The 23776-nt window shown below is 35.5% G+C and overlaps 1 protein-coding gene across 1 annotated transcript in view; it reads right to left on the minus strand.

Annotated features, from left to right (window-relative positions):
• Positions 1 to 23776, minus strand: part of LOC129216865 (nose resistant to fluoxetine protein 6-like) — a 53144-nt gene that overhangs the window by 18865 nt on the left and 10503 nt on the right. Inside the window, exons 6-9 of the mRNA XM_054851079.1 lie at positions 16706 to 16876; positions 13938 to 14031; positions 9644 to 9736; positions 3054 to 3219 (exon numbers count right to left, since the gene is read on the minus strand). Of these exons, the coding sequence (XP_054707054.1) occupies positions 3054 to 3219; positions 9644 to 9736; positions 13938 to 14031; positions 16706 to 16876 (524 nt within the window). The remainder of the gene's footprint in view (positions 1 to 3053; positions 3220 to 9643; positions 9737 to 13937; positions 14032 to 16705; positions 16877 to 23776) is intronic.

Raw genomic sequence — 23776 nt, forward strand, 5'->3', positions numbered from 1 at the left:
TATTTGAGGTGACTCAGAAGCTAGCGCTTAGTTTGTAGCATGGGGGGGGGGGGGTGCACCTCGAAGCGATTTTTAGAAAATTCGATGTGGTTCTTCTTCTATTCCAATTTTAAGAACAAAACTATCATAAGGTGGACGAGTAAATTACGAAATTATCATAACGTGGAACCGTAACATGGCCATAAGCCCATTGGCGAGATACGAAATTATCATAACGTGGAACCGTAACATGGGTACAAGCCAACTGGCGAGAAAATTCACCATACATTATTTGTAAACATACAGGAGGACCAAAAGACCTTTTAATTTTTCTGTTACGGGCAAAGCCGTGTGGGTACCACTAGTTATTCAAATAAAGTTGAATTTTCACAAATATTTTAACAAACTGATTTAAACATCAAGAGCTTGGCAGTAAAACATATTATACTATCGTCTGTGTCTGGCATCGGTTCATGACTGCATACGACTCTTTCGCAAACCCAGACTAAAAGGAAGCCAATGATCAAATGCAAACTAAACGTAAGTGAAATCACTCTTTTTTATTTCGTTTTTCACTTTGGTTTCGGTGAATTTAAAAGCTCTGAATTGTAAACATAAGTAATTTAAGAATAAACTTTAAAATTACTTTTTTTTTTCTCCTCAAAATTTGGCAACTTCTATAAGAAACCTTCTTCCTTCGCACACAAATGCTTCTCTCATCGCCGAGTGATGAAATTGAAGGCTCTGATGCTCTACCAGCATACTAGAAGAGCCAACTTTCGCTAAACTGAAAAGCTTCTTCACATACTCAACTAGTGCCTGACTCCAAAGCTAGGAATCGTATCCTAACATACACCTATTCCAAGCAGATTTCGTTACTTGCAAAATTCGCCATAAGCTCGGGAGGTAAAATAAAGATGAATCGCATCAAAAACAGCCCTGTTGTAAAAATTTCCCTGCCAAGAAAACCTTTAACTTTTTCGCACAAAAAAGAAGACCTTCACACATCCTTAACCCAAAAACCCTCAGCCTTAAAAAATTGTGATATCTAGTTTGCCTGCCAAGTATCTCTGCCAAACTATCATCCTCCCTGTTTTCTTTCATCGCACCTACCTCCATTAGAACCTCCTCCCACCTTCAACTCCTCAGAAATATGGATAGATCCTTTAAATTGTTTATCTTGTTTGGCGGGAAACTATATTTCTGAGGAGTTGAAGGTGGGAGGCTGAATAGTGTATAAAGTTAAAGCTGAACAATCATGAAGACGACACTATAATATTGTAAGCTATAAGATACGAATCTTTTACTTAATTTAAAATGAATGGTGATTTTCAAAACTAAATAACCTGAAAATACTAAAGATTTGAAACAGTACAGAGCGAAAAAAGCATCCGAGCCCCGTTTAGAAGTAAGACAGAATAGTAAGACACAGTAAGAACGTGCGTAAATGTGCACGATGAAAATGAATAAACGTGCCCCGTCGACAAGTTTGGATTTATTTTTATCGTTCAAAAAAAAAAATTAATAACTGTTCTGTCCATACAAATAGAATTCTCAAAAAAGGATACAATTCTGCTATTTTTTACATATTTATTTGTTTTTAACAAAGTATTATTCCTTCACAATACGCTTCAAAATTTTCAACACAAAATTTACTCGGCTTGGTAGAAAACAGATTTTCCTATCCGCATGCAAAACCGAAGTTCCGCTGATGCTCAAAAACTTGTGAGAATATTTGCTAGGGAGCAGCACCAAAATGCGGTATGACAGTTGGCTCTCCAGTTATAACTCGTTTTTAAAAAAGGGCTCTGCGTAAACATGCCCCGGTCTACCTTACTAAAATTTATCACGAAGAAAAATAGTAAGTTTTCATAGGGAACACTATTTTGATTTTAATGCGTTTGTATATCAATCAAAAGGAGAGCAAAAGGGCTTTTTGTTCCACGTGCTTTTTCGCAGAAAATGGTCACACTCACTTAAGGTGTAAAGAAAAAGTCTGCCGCGGTAGAAGAAAACTAATTATAGTTCGAAAATCTAAAGCCCTATTTAACTGTAAAACAGCTCAAAAATCGAACTCACCAGAAAATTTTCCAAAAACTTTCTCTGCAATTGTTAAAATAAATAATACAGTAGGCGGCGCTTAATGTGATCACGGTTAATGTTATCATTTGCTTAATGTTATCATTCGCTTAATGTGATCAGAATCACGAAGTCCCGGAACACTTTTATGCTAACAGACGTTAAAAAAGTCGGATATTGTAATCAGCGTCTTCGTTTATTGTTATCACTTTTTCATAAACTTTCAATTTTTTTCCCCGTTTCTGTTCCTCAATTAACAGAAATACATAGGCAAACCCTGATGAGACTAACTTTCTGTGTAGCATTTTGTGGTTTTCAGTAGCAGTTCAAAATTTTTCTAGGAATGAAGCTGCAGAAACTTCGCCCCCAGTGACCACAGCCTCCCCCTAAGACAACTTTCTTTTGCATCTCAAAAAAATTCAGTCGCTGGACATGTTGCAGGCATTGATGTGGGACCTCCATTGTAGCCATTACTTTGTAAGCTGTTAAAGATTTGTGTCGAGATTGAAAACAAAGCGAAGTTAAATTAAAATTTAAACAACAAGCAAAACAATACTGGAAAAGATAGAAAAGCTGAATGTGCTTTGAAACTGTTTTACGAATTTCAGGAAAACGCGGTCATATTTTACTTCACCTATTACTATGTGATTAAAAATTGCATAATTTAGCTTTAACTTTTTATAATTTAGATATTTCCATTCTGTTAATTTCATAATTTATAATTTAAAACTGCGTTCAGTTGAATCATTGTGATTTTAATTTGAGGTTGCCAAACTGAGTGTATCTTAATTGGAAAAAAATCATTATTTTGTGTCTCCTGGATTCTGTTCGGTTATTGTTATCAGTCGGTTATTGTTATCAAATTATACTTGTCCCAAAGTGATCACATTACGCGCCGCCAACTGTATAATAGAAAGTCATCAGAAAGAACATTAAAAAACTAAGTAGAGAGAAAATGTCAATCTTTTGAATAATTTCAGTTCATACCAACTTACTATGTTCTGAAAACCCATCCAGTTGCTAATATAAAGGACACTGGTCCACCAGTTGCTCCTGCAGGACTGCAGTTCTGGTTCAACGCGTTCGTACCAGAAAGGTCCAGAGCTCACCAGGGGCATGAAGAAGGCCAGTCCCATCAGCAGCAGGAGAGATGGTGTCGTTCTAAATGTAGTGTTGCAAAGATACAACGCAATATGAATTTAAAATAGAGTTTGTAAGCTGAATTGTAAGATAGTCGAAAAAAAAAGGAATTCAAATTATCGTCTGTTATCAAGGAAACAATATCTTTAAAAAAGAAAAAGATAAAACGTAGTAATAACAAAATATATATATATATTTCTTTAATTTTTAATTCATCATCTGCCAATATTTAATGGTATAGTATTTTACAAACATGTTCGGCATAAGTTGTTGTTTATATTCTGAAGATTTTTTTCTTCGGTTATTGATATTTAGGTGATCAATGCGTCTTTTGAGCAGTACAGTGCCTAAAGTTTTCTATTCAACATGTTTTATAGTAAAATCAGGGGGGCGGAGTCGGAAGAAAAATATCCGACTCCTGTATTTTGAAACGTTCGACTCCGGCTTTAATATTTATTTATTTATTTATTTTTCAAATACCCCTTCTCATGGAAAGGGGGGGAACCCCTAAACAGAGATTGAAGTATATTAATTCTTTTTTACGAAATTTTCGCGTTGTATTTTATTGTGAACCTAAGATGCAGAAATTTAATTTGAAAATCAAACCATCCAATATTTACGAATTTAAGAGGGAGATTGCTTAAAAATCCCATTTAAAAAAAAAGGATTAATTTGCTCCCCTTTAATGCAACAAATAGATGTTGATTAAATCCGGTGCTTTCAATTTTTTAAAGATGCACCTAGAGAGAGAAATTTTTTTTTTTGCTAATTCAAAAAACTTTTCTTGAGAGGGGGATGTCCCTCTCCCCTCTCCCGGGTGACACCCGTCAGGTGGGTGACGCTTCAAATCAATTTCAGAATTTATGAAACTATAAATTCATTAATTATGTTTAAATTGTACAATAATAAATCTTAAATTTCAACGTAAAAATTTCAACGAAAATATTGCACTATATTGCGGGGAGAGGTCGGTTAGATGTACATCTGGAGCAAATTTTACACAAAATGTGGCGGTATACCGCTTTGTTCGAATAGCATTTACTATATTTACATTTCTTGGCTCAATTTTTAATTTTAATTTCATTGGCAGAAGATTAACTTTAACATGAAGATTTTAAGATTAACTGCAATTATGGGGTGTTATAACCAATTAATCATATACTGGTTTTATTTCGTACTTTTTAGTAAGAACCAAGCTTATATTGTCTTTAGATTTTTAAAAAAAAACATTTATATTTTATCGGATCTTTTTTATTCGCGCTTTCGTGCCAACACTTATTTGAATTTACCAAGCACCTTCAGAAGTTTCCCGACTTGCTCAAGCGATACATACATTCTTTTTTATTATTTTATAACTGAGATCGAGGTAAAATATATATTAGTATTTTTATTTGAAAGTGATTACCTAGAAAAGGTTAGGCAACAAAACTGTTAGCTGACAGTTGCTATCAGTTAAAAATAAATTTAAAAAACAAACGAACTAGCGGACGGCGTAAGTAGCTGTTACAGAAAATTCTATAAACAATCGAGCCAGATGGTTGCCACAATGAGTCAAATTCTTATTAGTAGTCCTTTATACTTTACATGTACATGTAAACAAACTACTTGACAGTCAGTTTTTTAAAAAATGGAAGGAGAGTCAGTGAAAATTAAAGAAAAAAAAGAAGGTCGGAGTCGGAGTCGGCATGTTTTTGAAAGACTCCGACTCTGACTTCTTTACTCCAAAATCAGTCCAACTCCGGCTCTTCGACTCCGACTCCGATTCCACAGCCCTTATTAACATCACTATTTACTGCACGGGCAGAAATCTTAACTTGCTAATGAAGGAAAAGCTGTCAGCGTTTTTTCACCTACCTACAAGTAGTACAGTAAAATTAGGCCAAAAAATGGCCAAACCCAAACATCCAAAAAAAAAAAGTGAAACCTGTTGCAAATTACTTCTTACCCTTCCAGCAAGAAGGGGTAAAAAGTCCCAGCAATTTGCGCGTCGGGTTTTGGGGGGAAGGGGGGGGGACAAAATAATCCTCTATTTAAATAAAAATAATTTCTATTACTTAAAAAAAATTCTCAAACCTCGCAGAAACCACTCTATAATAGTAAAATAATAAACTGTAACAGAAAAAAATTCTAATTAAAAGGGGTGCACAGGCGGGGGGGAATGGGGGGGGGGTCATGGAGCAGCTTTGCGTCATTGGAATTTTTAAGGCAGTTTTTTCAAGGGGTATTTCTTTGTTTTTTGAGGGCTTTTATTCTTGATGGATACTCCGTCACACTTAAGGGGTGCACCTTCCCTTTTTTTTGGGGGGGGCGGGGGGGGCCTTGAATTTACATTCTAAAATCAACTATTGCAGTGAAGTTCACGAAAAAATTTCCCTGATTTAAACTTTTCCGAAGTACAAAATGCCACACAATGATATAGTAATGTCAGAATGATAATTCTAAAAGATCTAAGCGAGCTCATTAACCAAATTATTTGTGACTGGAGTTATTAAACTGTTTAGAGCGCTGGAAAACAAAACTCCTGTGCAGCATAAAAAAAGTCCAAATTGACCAAAGTTTCCCTACTTCTTCTTGATTAACAAACTTCAACTATTCTACAATCTTTTGCCATCACCGTAAGGGGGGACAAACCGAAATTGCCAATAGTGAGATGGGCAATTCTGCAATTCTGCACCCTCTAAGTCGGTGGGGGTTCTCATTTGCAAACGCCGAGCTACCTCTCTTTTACGCAGCTGGTTATGTGAATTATGCTAAATATGCGGACATATACTTTCAACACTATCTCAAACTTTTGAGTACATTATGCGATAAAAAAAATTTGATCACATCAAACATCAGCTATACAACGATCTAACTCAGTGACAAATTCAGGTGGTCTAGAACCTGTAGTGATTCAACGATAGAACAAGTCTTGATGAGAGCAATGAGCAATACAACAATAGAATGCTAAATATTTACACCTTTTTGTTTGGAAATCACAATCCGTTTCTTAAGCCCCCCGAAGTTCATCCCTCTCAAGTTGGTAGTGGTATCGCTCGCTGATGATAAGGTGAGTTGCGATGAGACCTTTAACGTTCGGGTAGTAACATCAAAGGATATTGAAAGGCAAACAATTTTGTGGCATTTCTTTGTAAAGGAGGTAAACAGTTATGTTTTAGCTTCTGTTAGGAGAGTAGTTACTATTGGTAAAAATGTGTAAGCCCAAACCATCTTTTACACCGAATGGTATGAACAGTAAAGATGGAATAACAAATTGTTAAAAACTTTTGGTACGAGTTATGCGCTGATCCTCCATTAGTATTTGATGAATCTGGTTTCAGAAAGAAAGAAATCTTGTATAGTTAAAGTGCTATTATCTGAAGCAAAAGGTTCATCCACCATCAGAGAACGAACAGCTGGTGTCATATATGAGGCAGTGAGAAGCAAAGGGATGTAAGTGGACACTTTCAAGTTTTGAATAAAAGGCGTTTAAAGATAAGATATTAGGTAGGTTTTCATTGATTTTCTTTTCTTAAAAAAATTCTCTAAATTATGCTGTATAGAAGCAACTACCAGGTCTACTAGTACCATCTCTTGCCTCAACATAGAGGAGAGGTTCACCAACCATTTGTACTGGTTATCTCCAAATTTTTAATTTTCCCACTTGCATCCCTTTGCTTCTCACTGCCTCATATGTAATAGATGGAAGATACCTGCTTGATCATATTTTTGGTAATGATCTGTAAACTTCAAGGAAATATGCCAGCAATGCAGTGTATAGGTAATTTGTAAGTATGGGAAAGCTAGTGTCATTTTTGATGGGTGCAAAGAAAGCACCACAGAAATATAATCTGCGTCCTATTACAACTGTCAAGCCTTCTGCTCTAGAAGATTTCTGCGTCTCAAACCTTGTGCTTGCTCTGAGGAGTTCATTAAATATAGTGAATGTTTGAAAAGTTTGAAAGTGGACTGAAGTGCTCAATTATATGCACAAACTGTGTTAGACATAGCTGCAACAATAACGAGTTTGCTGAGGATCTAGATTCCAAAAAACATCTTGATAACGAAAACTTTTTGTTAGAAACTTAGGAGAAATCATTTGAAAGCAAAAAAACAGTTCAGCGTAATTTTTCTGGCCATTTAATCAAATGTGCACCATTAGAGGGGGTGGGGGGAAGGATAATATTTTAGTATATAATTTCGTTTTGGGAGGTGAGCTACTGTTCTTATGGAGTGGACAGTCCTGATTTAATGCATTTTTGATTTGCATGAAATAATACTTCTACTTGAAATTAAAGGGAAGGGGGGGGGTGAGGATTTATTTTATTTGGTGGAGCGGGGGGGGGGGGGGTGCTGTTGCTTTGAGAGGAGGTGCATCATCGATCTTGGAAAATGGACACACTCGATTTCTAACTTTAACTTAGCATAAAATAATGTTTCCATATGAAACGTATGGAGAGGGGTTCGGAAGTACTGCTTCGTTTTACGGGGATAGGGGGGATCTGTAGCATTGGTGGGTTACGTCATCCCTCTTGGGGGTCAAACACCTTTAATTTCATGCTTTTAAATTTAGTAAAACATAATATTCTCACTTTAAATTTACTCTAAAATTTCTGGAAAAATACCCAAAACAGCAATTTTTAGATGCCCCCCATTCCAAAACCCGACGCACAATTGGGTGGGACTTTTTACCTGTTCTTATTGGGAGGGTAATAAACAATTTGCACCAGGTTTAGCTTTTTTTTTTTGGATGTTTGGGTCCGACCCCTATTTTTACTGTACTAAAGTTAATAGACTTGTTGGAGATTTTTATTCATAGAAGAGCATTTAGATACATGGATAATTACTGCATAGTTAATGTTTTTTTATTATTATTATTTTATTTTAAGTGTACTGTAAAACGTGTCTGGATCAGACATCAGTGTAAATTCAGTGGGACAAACAACCAATAAACCATTCTAAAAATAACGGGTTTTTTTGTATTGACTTTTCAACTCATCTTATTGTAACTATTGCGTCTGCTGAAATTTTTTAACAAATTGAAATTTTGAATTTCTTAACGTGAGGAGGAGAAAACTCCTGTCACATATTAAAAATATATTGTAATCGAGAGACTTGAGGTTTTTTACACCAAATGAAATTTAATCGAATCGCTGTAAGAACAGGAGCTGTGTTTTTAGATTGGTGTTTCAAAACTCCACTCAGTTTAGATGATTATAATTAGCGCTTTTATTCTGCGATTTGCCAAGAGTTAAAAAATGTTTCGTAAGACCAAATTCAATCAAGAATCAACAATGAGCAAACGTAAAAAGAATCATAAATTTCAAAACTAATCTTCGAATTACATTCCTTTAACTTTAATCATTCGAATTGTAAACTAGCATTTACGTACTCATTTATAAATCGTTGGTATCAACATAATGTAGCCAACCTTTAAGAAGTGGAATCACGATCCGACCACGACATCCGAGAACCAAGTACGGAATCATCAAAATTTTAGCAATGCTTAACTCCTTCAGTCGGAATTATGAAATATTTGATGATATGAAATATTTTGACCAAAAATGTTGATATTTGGTACACAGTGTACTATGGTAAAGGGTATATCATAGACAAAATTTTGAGTTTGTAGGAGAAAAATTAAAATAGTTATGGCACGTCCAATATTCCGGACTTATATTTTTGAAGTCAATATTTCATATACAAAAACGATAAAATACCGAAAAAACTTCAGTATGAAATGTTCTACAAACAATTATAAAACATAATATAAGCGTTTGAAACGATTAATTAAAGATTATATATTTTTTAAAAAATCAGGAAAAAAACCTCGCTTTTCAGATGAAAATCCATGGTTGGAAAAATGAGCCACTCTCTATCTCTCAATCCTTATATGTCAGTGTTGTCAGCCCCAAAACTAAAAATTATTTCACAGATTATAATAAGCAGAATGTAAAGAGTCAACTACAAAAAAAATCAACTAATTAAACCAATTATTAAATGATTAGCAGCTGTTTAAAGTGTATGTCCGGCATACCGGACACCAGGTCTGAAGGGGTTAACTGCTTTGAAATTTTACTTGCGTCGGCTTTAAAGGCAATACGTCTTTCCTATTCTACAGAAGTTAATAATTTTATGCCCTTTTTCATCTACTACTTGCTATACTACCACAATGACTCGTTTGAATTATCGGAACCTCAAAGTTTGTAAATGACCAAGTTACGGATTATTAAATGATTAGCAGCTGTTTAAAGTGTTTGTCCGGTATACCGGACACCAGGTCTGAAGGGGTTAAACAGGTTAGATAATAATATATTATTATCAGTAATGATAAGTGAAAATAAGCCGTAACGACTTTCCCACTATAAAAAGCTAAGGCTGACAGCTAACGATCAAAAGATATCCATTGTGAAAGGGAGAGATTAAACGAAAAAAAAAACTTGTTGTGCAGGAGCTTTAATCATACCTAATGTATCTGCGTAAAATGTACAAAGGAACATTGATTCTTCCCTTCATTTTTGCCATTATTTTTAGAGCAGCGTAAGATGTCAATAGGCCACTGAAAAAGAAAGAAAAGATTTAATAAGAGTTAAAATTAAAGGAATCGCAAAAAAAAAAAAAAAAAAAAAAAAAACTCTTAAGAATTGCATAGCTGCTTTTCTTTCCTTTTTAATTTGAATTAATATAAAAATATTTTCACGCAGTGGGGGGGGGGGGGGGAGAGAATGTATTTACGAATTTAGGTACAAAATGCATCAGTACGTTAAAAATGTTCAACGTATAGATTTTTTTTTATCTTTTACATTTTCAATTGTGTATTTTTTTAAGTTGGGGGATGTTAGTGATACTCGTTTCACAAACGGCTGTTTCAACCCGTAAGTAGTCAACCACCAAAGACCTTCAACAGGACATACATTGAACCGTTTATTTCAGAAATCAGTTTATTAACAAATTTATTGTTTTGAGAAAAAAACAGTCTTGCTACACATTCCTTTTTTAAGAAGGATTGAATTGAATTTTTACTTTATGTAGAGCTTATTTAAAAACAAAAAACTTTTGACGAAAATTCAGGTTCTTGTTTCATATTTTCTATGCAAAAAAATAATATTACAACTCTTGCATTTAACGAATTTTTGCAATGGACAAACTGTTCAAATCAGTTTTTAAACTTTTCCTCACTTTTTGCCGAGTTTATCACAATGAAAACATAAGTAAAAAAAAAATATTTGAATTTTTGGCACCTTGAATTCAAATTATGTTTTTCGCAATCACGAGCGTGTGTGTGTATGTATGCGCGCGTGTGTGTGTAGGCGCATGTGTGTGGGTGCGTGTGAGTGTATGTATGTGTGTGAGTGTTGTGCAGGCAGTGCTGTGCTTGTACGTGCGTGTGCGTGTAGGCGTTCGTGTGTGTGTGTGTATGTAGGCATGTGTGTTTGTGTCTGTGTGCAGGCATGAGTGTGTGTGTGTGTAGGAGTGTGTGTATGTGTAGGTGTATGTGTGTGTATGTATGCGTGTGTGTGTAGGATATGGACGCAACCTGGATACGGTTTTCGCAAGAGGAGCAGCATCGTGAGGCGGCCGGTCGACGGTGATGCTGCAGAGGGTGCTGGCGGGAAAATAAAATCAGCGTAACGCCAAAAACAGTCAAATGAGAACAATAAGCAATCGTAATTGCTCAAAAAAAATATTTTGTTTAGCATGACCAGTGACATTCTGCGATGTTGGTTCTTCCTTTCTCTGTTAATGAAGAGGTAGCTACTAGTCTTTAAACAACCCTTTTTAGTAGGTTAGTTGGGCAATGCCAAATGTTGGTATAGAAATTTTCATGTACCCAAGTTGATATAGGTTAAGATTGCTTAAGGCCTAAATTTTCTTTATTTTGATAAACCTGTAACAATAAGAACATAATGCAGAAGTACAACCGAAGCATGAATATGAAGTTGATAGGATAAAGTATGAGTATGTAAATAACAATCACGTAAGTAAATAAAAGGGAAGCTTCAACCTATTAAATGTTCCTATTTTGACTATTGGATACTGTTAATTGACCCTCAAAACTAAAAAATTCACTATCACCAAATTTTAAAACACCGTGATTGATTTTTAACGAATTTTTAAAAATCCACGCGCAAAAGTGATGCGCTCTTCTGAAACGTCACAGGGCACTCACTAATGGGCAGCCTTCGCCGAAGATCCCTTGTTTTCGCTACGGACATTTTGAGCGCGCTGATATTTTTATTTTTTGGAAATTCAATAATCTTTTTGAACACACTATGGAGGCCGGATTCGTTAAAGCACAATCTAATAATCTTCCTCAAGTTACATCAATGATGGTATTCGAATATTTCCGAGAGGATGATAGGTTGAATGTTCCAGAAACGCGAGGAGTTAAATGCGAGGAGGTAAGCCTTACGTTTCGTCTTCGAAGCCAACTGCACGTCCTTCGGCTTCTCCCGCGGCGGAAGAGCGCATGACGTCACTTCCTGTGCCATTTGATGTCACGATCGCTTGAACGTTAAAAATTAATTAAAAAAAAAAACTACTTATCGTATCGCAAAATTTTTTTCACCTATGATGTTTATACATGATACTCTATCATATAAAAATAAAATTGAAAAATCGAAAACTTCCTTATTGTATAAATATTTTTACACTTGCCATTTTTGAGGAGTACGCTTTTTCAGTAGGCAATTCTGATGGATGATCCACTTTAAGGGGGTTTAAATATTAACGGGAAAAAATCAACCAATCTGTGACTTAACCAGCATTTTTCCTGGACTATTCTTACAGTATACGAACTATTTGTAAGTTATTAGTTTTAAAATATCTTCACAAGTAACTTTATGGATAATGAAACGATCTTATTTAACTGCTCTTCAAAATCAGTTCAATGTGCTAACCTGGGGTATGGAATCATTAACCCATTTTAATGAAGTACTTTATGGTTGCAATGCACACTACTAGGGAAGTTGGGATTAATTTTATTCAAAAATCTTTTATGAAAAAGATTCATACAAAATTTTACAACCAGATTTTTAATTTGGATTGATGGACCATCTTAAAAAAAAAAGATCTTTTTCACAGCCGTAGATACTTTTAAATTGTTGTGTAGAGAAAATTGCGTACCTAATTTATAAATTAGTTACCTTTCCATTCGTGATAAAGTATAGCTGTTGATTTAATAATTTTTAAATTTTGAGAATTAAAGCACGTTCACCTACGGCTGTCTCACATCATAAGTTTCCGTAGCAGTAGCAATACAAAGAGACAATACAGGGAAAGTGGAAGGTACGCCATAGAAAAAAATCCTACAGTTAAAAGCAGAAACCAGACAAACGCCGTAGTATTTACCAATTATATCCCAAAATTCACCGTGGTTTCCGTCTTAAAACAGAAGAACCATTTTTGAAATGTTTTTGCACTAAAATATGCGTTTACCTCTAAAAAAGAACGTGCAACCAATGACTCCATTTTGGAAAAAATGTTTAACTGGTTTCTGAAATCAACGACTCAGTTATAAAGTTTTAAAACGGCTCAATAATGAAATGTACAGTGACTGTACGAAAAGAGATCTTATTCATCATGTACCTCATGTGTATGCTAAACTTTAATCAATGTTTGATAGCTAAGATATCATCAATGTCTTAATTTTGACAGAATTTTTTCAAAATAATTTTATAAATTAGTCTAGAAATTTTCAAATTCGCCAAATTTTTGGAAAAGGACTGGTATCGCTATTGACTCTTAGAACTTCTAAATTATTTCATTTCAATATATTTTCATTTTTGTATAAACTCTGCTGTAAAAAAGTTGTGAGAAACCAAAATTGATACGCTCAAACTGCAAATATGCTGCGTACACGAATTTTGTTTTCTCAGGGGTTTCGTTTTTCAGTACACTGTTAAAAATTCAGGAAACTTTTATGGTAAATATTACCGTAAAATGGAGTGTTTACAGTACAGTAAAAAATTACAATAAATTGTACCACAAAAAGTAAACAATTGCAGCGCCCATTGATACACTACGCCATTTACAGTGCGAAGCAGGTAACACCGTATACTTCCCATCACGCGTTGCGTCTGAATTTGTATGGTGGGCAGTGAAGCCACCTACCAATACGAAGGTCTCGAGTTCGAACCTGTGGCTCGAGTTTTGCGCTTTTTTAACTCTCGTTTATTCCTATTCCTATTCAGAGTCACAACTGACTACAACTGTATTTATGTCGAGGACTGCATACTAAGTGCCTTGCCTCCATTATTTTATATACCGATAGATGGCAGCACCATCACCGGATCGAACAGTTAATCAGAATTTAGAACTAGTCCAGGCGCTAATAGCTACCTGGTGCTAGCACCCCCAGAGGTATCGTTTCACTTGGAGGACATTGAGACCACGAGCATATTTAACGTCGCCCAGTCCCCTTTAATGACGACGGTGGGTCTTCGACCATCGAGGTTCGAACTCAGGACCCTCCGGCCCCGAATCCGACACTCTACCGATCGGTCTACCACGGCCCTCTCGTTTATTCTACCGCAAAATTTTACGGTAAAAGTTACTGGCAGCATGGATGCCATTAACTTTTACCGTAAAATTTCAGAATTTTTTTTAACAGTGCATAAAGTTTTGAGCTTTTGCTAAGTAGAACTACAGCTTCTGTTTCGAAATTCTTGCTTTCACAACGTTAATTTTATGCAAATGGTTTCTTCTGGAAGGTAGAAGTTTATGCACACGTAAAAACAAAGTGCTTAGTTTATTATTACCTCAGAAAGAAAAATGACTCTACTGAAAGCCAAGCGTTCATAACAGGTCCAAATGTCCAGCTGTTGAAGGTATGAACTATGAAATTTGTCCCGCCTGAAAGAGAAAAAGACAAATAAAACACTGTTTTTTATTATTTCATTACACACTAGTGGCACCCGCACGGCTTTGCCCGTAGTAGAACATTAAAAGGTCTTTTGGTTCGCCTGTACTTTTACAAATAATGTATGGTGAATTTCTCGCCAATTGGCTTGCCCTTGTTACGGTTCCACGTTGTGAAAACTTGGTAATTTACTCGTCCATCTCATGATAATTTTGCTCGGGAAAATATTCTTAAAATTAAAACAGAAAAAGAACAAAATCGAATTTTGGGAAAATCGTTTCGAGGTGCATACCCCCATGCTACAAATTAGCTTTTTGCCTAATTTCATGAAAATCGGCCGAACGGTTTAGGCGCTATGGGCGTCATAGAGATCCTGACAGACAGGGATCCGGACAGACTTTCAGCTTCATTATTAGTAAAGATGAGTAATTCTCGATTAAGTTCAAGAAGTAACTTTAGAAAAGAAAAATGTATACTTGGAGAGAAATAACAATAATTGTAGTAAAAAAAAAAGTTGCAATATGATTCACTTTTCGTGTGACTTAAAAAGTGATTGATCTTAGCATGCTCTTTCAACCAATCAGTTTGGCTAAGGAGATTCTCCGTCGTAAATTAAGCATGGTTTTACTGACAGCTTCAGCCTTTCATCCCTTTAGTGGGTCGATAAAACGAGTACCAACTCTGCTTGGAAAATAAACACCGGGGGTTCTGTGTTCGGCTAGCGACCTAACCGGAACATCTGCCTCGGTACCGCTTAGCCCTTGGTCGCGAAAACTGAGATAGGCACAGTAGGTTTTGGCCCTCATTGACTGTTTCACCACTGAGTGGAGTAATTTGACTAATGGCCAAAAAAAATCGCTAAAAGTTTATATATGTTGAGAAAGTAAATTATTGAAATTATTGTAGTATTTACCTGGACATAGTGCGCTGAGCACTATGTCCAGGTGCCGTCGAGGGTGCCAGGTGCCTATGTCCGATCGTGGATATTAAGAGCAGTCGATAATGATACAAGTAAATAGAAGCTAACTTATTTTGATAGTACTGTACTCAAAATTTTGTCAACTTTTTACCTGATGAACTTTAATTGATACTTCATTAAAATTCATCCTCATATACTGCTAAAAATCTAATAATGTCGAAAATTTCCCAAAACATCAAATGGCACCCAGCGCACCATATCCAAACCCCCATTTGCCTTCGTGGATGGGAAAGCATTACTAAAAAAAAATCTTACACTTATTTCATGAAAGATACATTTTAGCACTATACTTTTGTCACTAAGGAAAAACCAGTAAGACCAACCAGTAATTGCCTAGAAAGAAGTTTTGCTGGTGAATTAAAATCAGACTGATGCTAAGTATAGCTGAAATGCGGAACTAATGAAATATTCACTTTTCAACTACTGCACAAAGCGTTGCTTATACAATCTTGTTGGTAAACGAACTCGTGATACCTAAACTATCCACATTCTTCCATGAACAGCCCATCGTGGAGATCGTGCGATAGAGCAGCCTAAGGCCCTTATATACAGGGTGTCCCAAAAGGTCGTTTACAAACTTAACATGCTGGTCTGTCATATCATGATGAACAAGATTTACATAGTAACATAAGTTCTAAAATACAATGCTGGCACACTACATACACACAAAGTCAGACACTAAAGGATGCACAACATGTCGCATATTTATTACACAAAGACGATGTTACGCAACATTTTAGTTTTCAAGGAAGGCTTATAGCTGTTGTTGAAATTTGCTGCCTTTAGCTGTCATACACGCGTCGCAATGACAAAGTACCGACCGTTGATCCATTCGGACAAGATTTCACCGATCGCTGCGTTGTCGTTGTAACGTGATTATAAGAGCTAACAGGACGGAAATTTTATCAACTACTTTAAGCTTTCCTTAAAAATTAAAATGTTGTGCAAAACTGTTTTTTTGTAATAGATATGCGACATGTTGTGCATCTGTTAGTGTCTGACTTTGTGTGCATGTAGTGCGCCAGCATTGCGTTTGGGAACACATGTTCCTATGTAAATCTTGTTCATCATGATATGACAGACCAGCATGTTAAGTTTGTAAACGACCTTTTGGGACACCCTGTATACGAGCCGACGCATCAGCTTAAGATTAGCCTTTTTGGACAGGAGCGCGTGTTTCAATGGTTCTCTTTGCTGGCGAGTTATTGCGTATGATGATTGTTCACTGTGAGTAATTAATAGCGGCACGTGGATTATTATTAAATAAAATATTATTTTCGTTAAATTTGGCGAAATCTGAAACTTTAATGTGGTAACCCTAGCAGTGCAACAATGAAAAATCCGATCCAAAATGGCTAAACTTAAGCTGATGCGTCGGCCTATCTATATAGCGGCTCTAGAGCAGCCGATCGTCGATATTAAGAGCAACCGATAATGGTACAAGTAAATCGAAGCTAACTTATTTTGATAGTATTGTACTCAAAATTGTGTCACCCTTTTACCTGATGAACTTTAATTGATACTTGATTAAAATTCATCCTCATATACTGCTAAAAATCTAATAATGTCGAAAATTTCCCGCAACAAAATACTAAATTTTAATTCCCTTTTTCAGAGAAGTTACTTTGTTGAGTCTATTCTGTTCTTAGCTCTTTAATTCAACGGTAGTCAAGGGAGTGCGTACTTACTTAAGAGCTGGAAGTTCAGCCAGATGTAGGTGTGTCCTAGCATGACCCACGCCATACTCAAGGCTCGCAAACCGTGTAAGACTTTTAACTCTTCTGACCCTTTGGAAGGTGAAGTCAACCGACGGAAGTTGGACACGATCGAGAAACAGCAGAAGATCTTCTGTCGAACGCCTGTTGAGTGGAGAAATCGTAAGCATCGACGTACTTGAAATTTTGAAGTTATGACAATTAGCACACTAAAAAAAAATTCAGAAGCGTTTCTGAGAAATAATTGGCAGCTCGTGTACCTTATCTATAACATTGACATATGTGTGTAACATATCTGGTGAGAAATGGTCAAGTTTCCGTTACTGGAAGTCATTAACGTTATTGAAATTAACCACGAATCTTTCTGAAGAATTCAGAAACCTTACTAGTAAAAGCCAGTCATGTTTCAGGGATGAATTAGGAGCCTTACCAGAAAATCTACATGGGTTTATAGTAAGGGGATATCATTTTCCTGGCTTACCAGGAAAATCGCTGAAACAAATGTGAACAAAACTAAGATCGTGAAATTAAACAAAATTTGACATTTTTATCCGTTTTTGTACACTGCAGTATTTTTTTTTATATAGTCTAGTTTTTAGTTTTCGCAATAAATGTACACTGGACAGCTTTGTACTGGCGATGCAATTATATTTTATTGCATTAACGCATTTTATTTCATTTTATGCACGAGGTGGTTCCAACCATCTGGTCAAGAAAGACAGCAATTTACAATATTAATATGCTGAAAATATACTTACATTTATAATTGCTTTATGATTTGAAACAAGTTTCTACTTTTGGATCAAGGTTTGTTGTTGAACTGGGGACTCAGATTTGAACTCTTTCCAACTGCCTGAGCGTGACATGGGGAGGTTTTCCAGTTCACTGAAAAAGCTTCAACTTGTTTTGAACAATGACTATTACTAATTTTGAATGAATTTGATGAAAGAAACCGAAGTTACAAAAACTGACTTGAACAATTAAAAGTACTTAATATGTACAAGATTCCACTTCGGTTCAGCTTAGAATTTGGACTTATGACTAAGTTTTGAAACTGATGATCGCGAGTATATAGTTCTTATGAATCCATTTCTTGTGTCTTCCCCGAATACCTTTTTTGCGGTAAGATTTTAAATGTTTTAATTTTTTTAATGTTTGAAAATAAAAGCAGTATTACGTAAAACCTCGACATTCCCTATAACTGCTTTTGCTGACATGTGGCACTATTCTTACCGGTGAGCGATATGTCGGAGAAAGTAATCAAGAAAATCTTGTTTGACTCGAAGTTGCTAAAAGCTGCTCCTCGTGATGTCACTTTTGACATTTCGGACTTGACGAAGCTTAAATAATGTTTGGAAAACCCATGAATTAAGTGCAAGATTGCTAACCATAAGCATACGCAGAATTTATTGCACTTACTTATGAGCGGCTTAAAAGTTAAAATGAGTCGATATTATACACTGTAAACACGATTCAGGAACGGCAGCTGATGTGCCCAATTTCTGCCAGTAATATATCTTGCAAAACCCAAGAACATTTTTCTTTGAAATTCAGTAACCATCCTGAAATTATTCTGGAAACTTAATAAAATATTCAGAAATATTTCGTCTCTGAAAAATTCGAGTAAACTTAAGAAGGTATACGGTAAAACCTCGTTAAGTCGTCACTCAAGGGACCAAAAATTTTTGACCACTTATGCGGAGTGACTACTTATGTGGAGTGGGAAATAAAGGAAGAAAAAAAAACCTTACAAATATTCATGAATAGCAGTAGAATTCTGTGAGAAAAACAACAGCTTATGTAATCAATGTCTATAAATTAGTGGAAATACTAAAAACGGGGAGGGGGGAATACTAATGATAGTTACTTTGTTTTATTTTCTCTTACTTATACATTACTAAAGAACAACTTATTTTAACCCATTAAGCGCCAAGTCTCCCATTTTGGGAACCTTCAATTAAGATTTTTTTCTTCATCAAGTAATTAAGATATCCTTTTGAAATTTTTTAAAATGAATGATAGAGAACCAAACTTTACAGGTAATTTTTTCAAAAAGGTTTGGAATGTAAATTCTTTTTTGAAAAATTTTCAAATTTTGCGAAAATTTCTTGTTTTTGCATTACATGGGGAAAAAATTCCCTAAAAATAATAAATGTAAATGCAGGAAATTAGGAACATGGAATATGAAGCTCAATAGACCTTTTTTCAAATCACAACAAACAGGGGTCAAGAAAAATAATTTAAAGGAGTTTTAGAGGACTTTAATTACTGAAGTCCCAAAATGGGAGACTTGGCATGTTCTGATTAGCAGAGAAAGTCATGCCCAGTAGAAATCGTCTTCACCCATTTTGCATGAATGAATTCTCCCCTTTTTTCCCACAGCCCCCTTTGTAGTTTCTCATTGTAAACACTCTTTTGTTGTACAAGGTCAAGAGCAAGTGCTTTTATCAAAACAAGTAACATTCTATTCATTTAGAAGAAAGTTCTGAAAAAACAGGGGTGCCAATCCTCCCTAAGGAGGATGACTCATCTCTCTGAATTTCTACAGATCACGAAAGAGATTTCCGTAAAAGGAGTTCAAATTCTTTTTAAAACTACTCCTCCCCCCTCCATAAAAATATTTTGTATCTCAGTCAGCTCCATGCTCCCCTCCCCTTTGAGGGCGCTCCCCCTTCAATTAAGGAGGTTGAATTTGAATAGAGAAATTTCTTCACTTTTTTTGAAATCAAAAATGTAGTAAGAACTTTTGACTTTGCTACGAGCTTCAAATACTATTAAAATAATATATTTTAGTTCAAAACGAGAAGATGTGTGCAGTATTACTTGTTTGTGAATCGCCAAATTCTTTTCAGATAGTTGAGAAAAAAAAAAACTTTAATCGAAATCGTTTAGATCACAGATAATGCGATAACTGTCTCACTCTACATTTTTACCATTTATCGTAATTTGTTGGATGAAATCAGAGAAACTATGACCGTTGATAATTCCTCAATGCGAAGCATGCTAGACATTTATATCTAAAAACATTATGATGATGAATAAATCATGTCATCAAACATGTTGCGAAGCAACCGAAATGTTGACTGCAAAAAAACCCTTGCCTATAATAACACAATTACACCATCAGGGAGCCCAAAAATATCTTAGTTCCATTTTATAAGATACATTTTATATAGTGCTTCATGTCATTGTCATTTACCATTCCTCGATCCCCCTACATGGTTAATAGAAAAAAGCTACCTCTTCTCTTTTTGTGTATGAAAATCCTAAGGCTTTTTGCTAAAAGGTAGTAAAATGTGTGGGAAAGGTTCCGTTTTGTACAAAAATGTATAAAAAGAAGGAATGCAACAAGAATGAAAACCAGACACGGAGTGATGTACGGGCAGAGGGAGGGGGGGGGAGACGTTCTTAAGGGCTCCAACGGCTCAAGAAATTGGAAATAACTAGCATACTAATACTTATTAATGTTGCAAATATACACTGCTAGCCTCTGGGGCTAGCCTCCACAGCTTTTGTTGCAAGGGGGCCCAAGTTGTATAGCTTCGGATGTCATGAAAACTTAAAAGTTCTACATTTTAAAGCTTGAATATGTTAAATATGTACATAAAGTACCAATACCTAGCCATATTAATTACATAAAAACGATTTTAGGGCTTTCTAATTGGATTTAGCCAGAAATTATTCAAGTATCAACATAGTGGCAGGGATATGTATGTTGTCCCCATTAAACGCCAAGTCTCCCATTTTGGGACCATACCATATCTCCTAACCAAATAAATATTTTTGCGAAATTTCAGCTATACATGATTAGAGATGTGTATTGAATACCAAAACACATGACAACTTAAGCGTTTTCAATGTGGTTCATATAGCGGCGCTTAATGGGTAGTTACGGTAGCTTAATGGGTAGCTTAATGGGTGTAGTTACGGTACATTAATACAATCCTTCAATGTTGACTCATGAAGTTGTTGCTTACGGAAAAGAACTTTTCTAACATACGTCAAGCTTTAAATTCTGTTTGTAGTTCCTTGAACGGATGTTAAATACTGACTAACTTTCTCCAAGTATTAGATTTTGTCTGTCTTGCTGGAAGGAGTTAGATTCATATTCTCGGCACTTGGCAGAGTCACAGCAAGAAGTATGCTTTGAACGACCAGAACGGAGGATCGAGATTTCAAGGAAAAATGACTATCAAACAGCCTTTCAACTAAGTCCGACGCAAATTTCTAAGATCCAACAAGGAAAAGAAATTTTAGAAAGCAGTTTTTGAGTGACTAGTTAGGCGGGTAAAATTAAATTTGGTGACCAGTAAAGGAGGATCATTTTCCATTACTGTGAATGAGACCTTGTCGGGACCAAAGAAAAACGACCACTTAAACGGAGTGACCACTTAACCGGTCGACTACTTATTGAGGTTTCACTGTAATATAATAGCTCGGCATCTTCCTGATTCATCAAGGAAGTTCCAAGAGAATCATTGCAAACATGGCCAAAGCTTAGCCAGAATTTCTGGTAAGTAACGACAATTTTAATCGTCTGCAATTCTTGCAAAGCAACGTAGTCCATACTTATTCAATCTCTTTGGGAGCTTAGGTAGCATGGATGGGCCGTAACTGAACTGAAGCCGATACACTTTATAAATAAGTTTCAGTTATTCTATTAACTGGAAGCTAAAAATATTTTCACAACAGTGAAAAGTCTGCATTCGTGCGACTTGTAGCAATTCAGGAAACTTTTTGACAATGATACTTGATTTTTCCAGGAAGTGGATAGAAACCGTTGAAATCTCGCAAGGAGACACGGAAACATCCAGTAATGTTTCGGAATTTTTTTACAGTGTAAAGTGAAAGTGCACTATTTCTTTACTCGCTTACTTATGTGCTTGCTCAAGGAAAAATCTTCAGACAGATTGTATTCTACAACAGAACCATAAATGCAAATGATCAGCAGCAGTGACACTCCGCATCTGAAAAAAGCTACATGTTAGTTACTTTGAATTCTGATGACTCATAACATTAAAATTTTACAAAAACTTTGAAACAAGTTATTGAACAAAGGGATTTTTATTAAGATACTAGAGGACCCGAGAGACGTTGTTCTGTTCAAACTTTGTAAATTGAAAAGTTGAAAAATTTCAATAAACTATCAAGTTTTTGAACCGTTTTGTTGAAAAAAATAAGTAAACAGAAAGTGTTTTAAGCTGTTTGGTGTCAGAATGCGTATATTTATTACAACTTGATTTATCTAATGCATACTGGCAGTTGTTTTATTAACTATTTTTTCTCCCGTACTTGATGGTTTGTTCCTTCAGCCATACTCAAAGGATAAAAAGCGTCCTCAGATATTAAGTGTAAAAAACTAACTACTCATCTAGAACAAACGGAAAATCCCGCTGCAACATCCCCCATATGAAAAAGAATAAAACAACCGAAAGGATATCGTTTAAAAAAAATGATAAAGGTAAAAACAGTTCTCTGAATAAGCGAAAATCGCTCATCCCTCTCCCCTCCCGATGTAAAATAAACATTTTTCAATTAAAATGACTAAACACTCTTTAAAAACGAAAAACAATTCTTTGAAATTTGAAATATTTCGCCAAATAAACAAAAAGTACAATAAATTACATTAACAGTAGGTTTAAAATGTAAAGAAATGATCCCGCAACTCTATTGTTTATAGCCAAATACGCCAAGCCACCACGTTACTGTAATCCAGCCGATGAGTGTTCAATAACTTTGAAACAAGTTATTGAACAAAAGGATTTTCATTAAGATATATGAAAACGTTAGTTTTCCAACATTAGTATGTAAGAAAACTCATACTGTCCAACCACGGATTGCATGGAATTTTCAAACGTCCAGATAAGACGAATCTATGTGATTAAGGAAGAAAAGTAAAAATTTGATGCGCGTATTCCGCTCATTTGAATGAGACACTGCCTTTGCAAAAGCTAGCATCGCGAAAAAACAATAGATTCGTCCATTTTCGGCTATTAAACGGATGTTTATCTTTCCATACAATACGTGGTCAGACAGCATTTTTTCATGTTAAGCTTTCATAATTTTCTGTGTCCAGTTTAAAGCAAATAATTATATTGTTCAAAACATTTGTTAACACGTAAGAAAATCAAAAAAAAAAGAATCATGAGTGACACAGTGATGGAGCAGGAGTAAGAAAAAATATTTAGGAACCGAAAATGATAATGTATTTGCCTGCGTCTGAAATAACTAGTATTATCATTATTATTATTACTTTATAGTTATCGATCTTACATCTAGCGGTCCAACAATCATGCAGTATTTTCTTCCGAAAAACTTTCGTTTCGATGACGATAGAGGCAGCTACACAGGTGGTTCGTGAACCCATTGGTGTTCGCGAGAGGTATTAAAGGGGTTATTAATACTGCATCAACTGCAATTTTATGTCTCGTAGTGCTAAGATTGCAATCAATGGACATCGTTAAATTAAATTATCCCTTTAAAAATTCAACTAATGGTAGATTTTTATCATCTGCGAAGTTGATGTTGAAATCTCCACTCAAAATCATTGGCAAATCATCAAAGCTCTTTCCAATTTTATCTTGGAGTAATGCAAAAGCATCTTTAGAATAAATAAATAAATTTTCATACAGAAATTTTTGTATTGCTATTGAAGAATTATTCGGTGAAATATAAACCGCAACCATTACAATTAGCTGTCCCTTTTCAGAGTGGTATCGGCAAACACAATGCCTCACCGATTTCAGAAATATTGTTTCTTCTCATCTTGAAAAATACCCTGCGCGCCTTAAAAAGTTTTTACTATGTAAGGGTGAGGATCAAACTCACGAGTTTGGTTCTTGAGACTGACGCGCTGCCAATCGCATCACTGAGCCTCGTAATTTTAACGAAAAAATAGCACTTAAAAGAGCATAGAGAAGCCGCGCATGCGCTGTATTCCAAATGTTGGTGAGGTGATGGTCTTTCGGTGTCGCGAAATGGTTGGGTTTTTCCCCACTTCAAAAATGCTCAATGAGCCTAAAAAAGTTTTCACTTCAAAAAACT

Source organism: Uloborus diversus, chromosome 2, assembly GCF_026930045.1.
Source record: "Uloborus diversus isolate 005 chromosome 2, Udiv.v.3.1, whole genome shotgun sequence".
Classification (NCBI taxonomy): Eukaryota; Metazoa; Arthropoda; class Arachnida; order Araneae; family Uloboridae; genus Uloborus; species Uloborus diversus.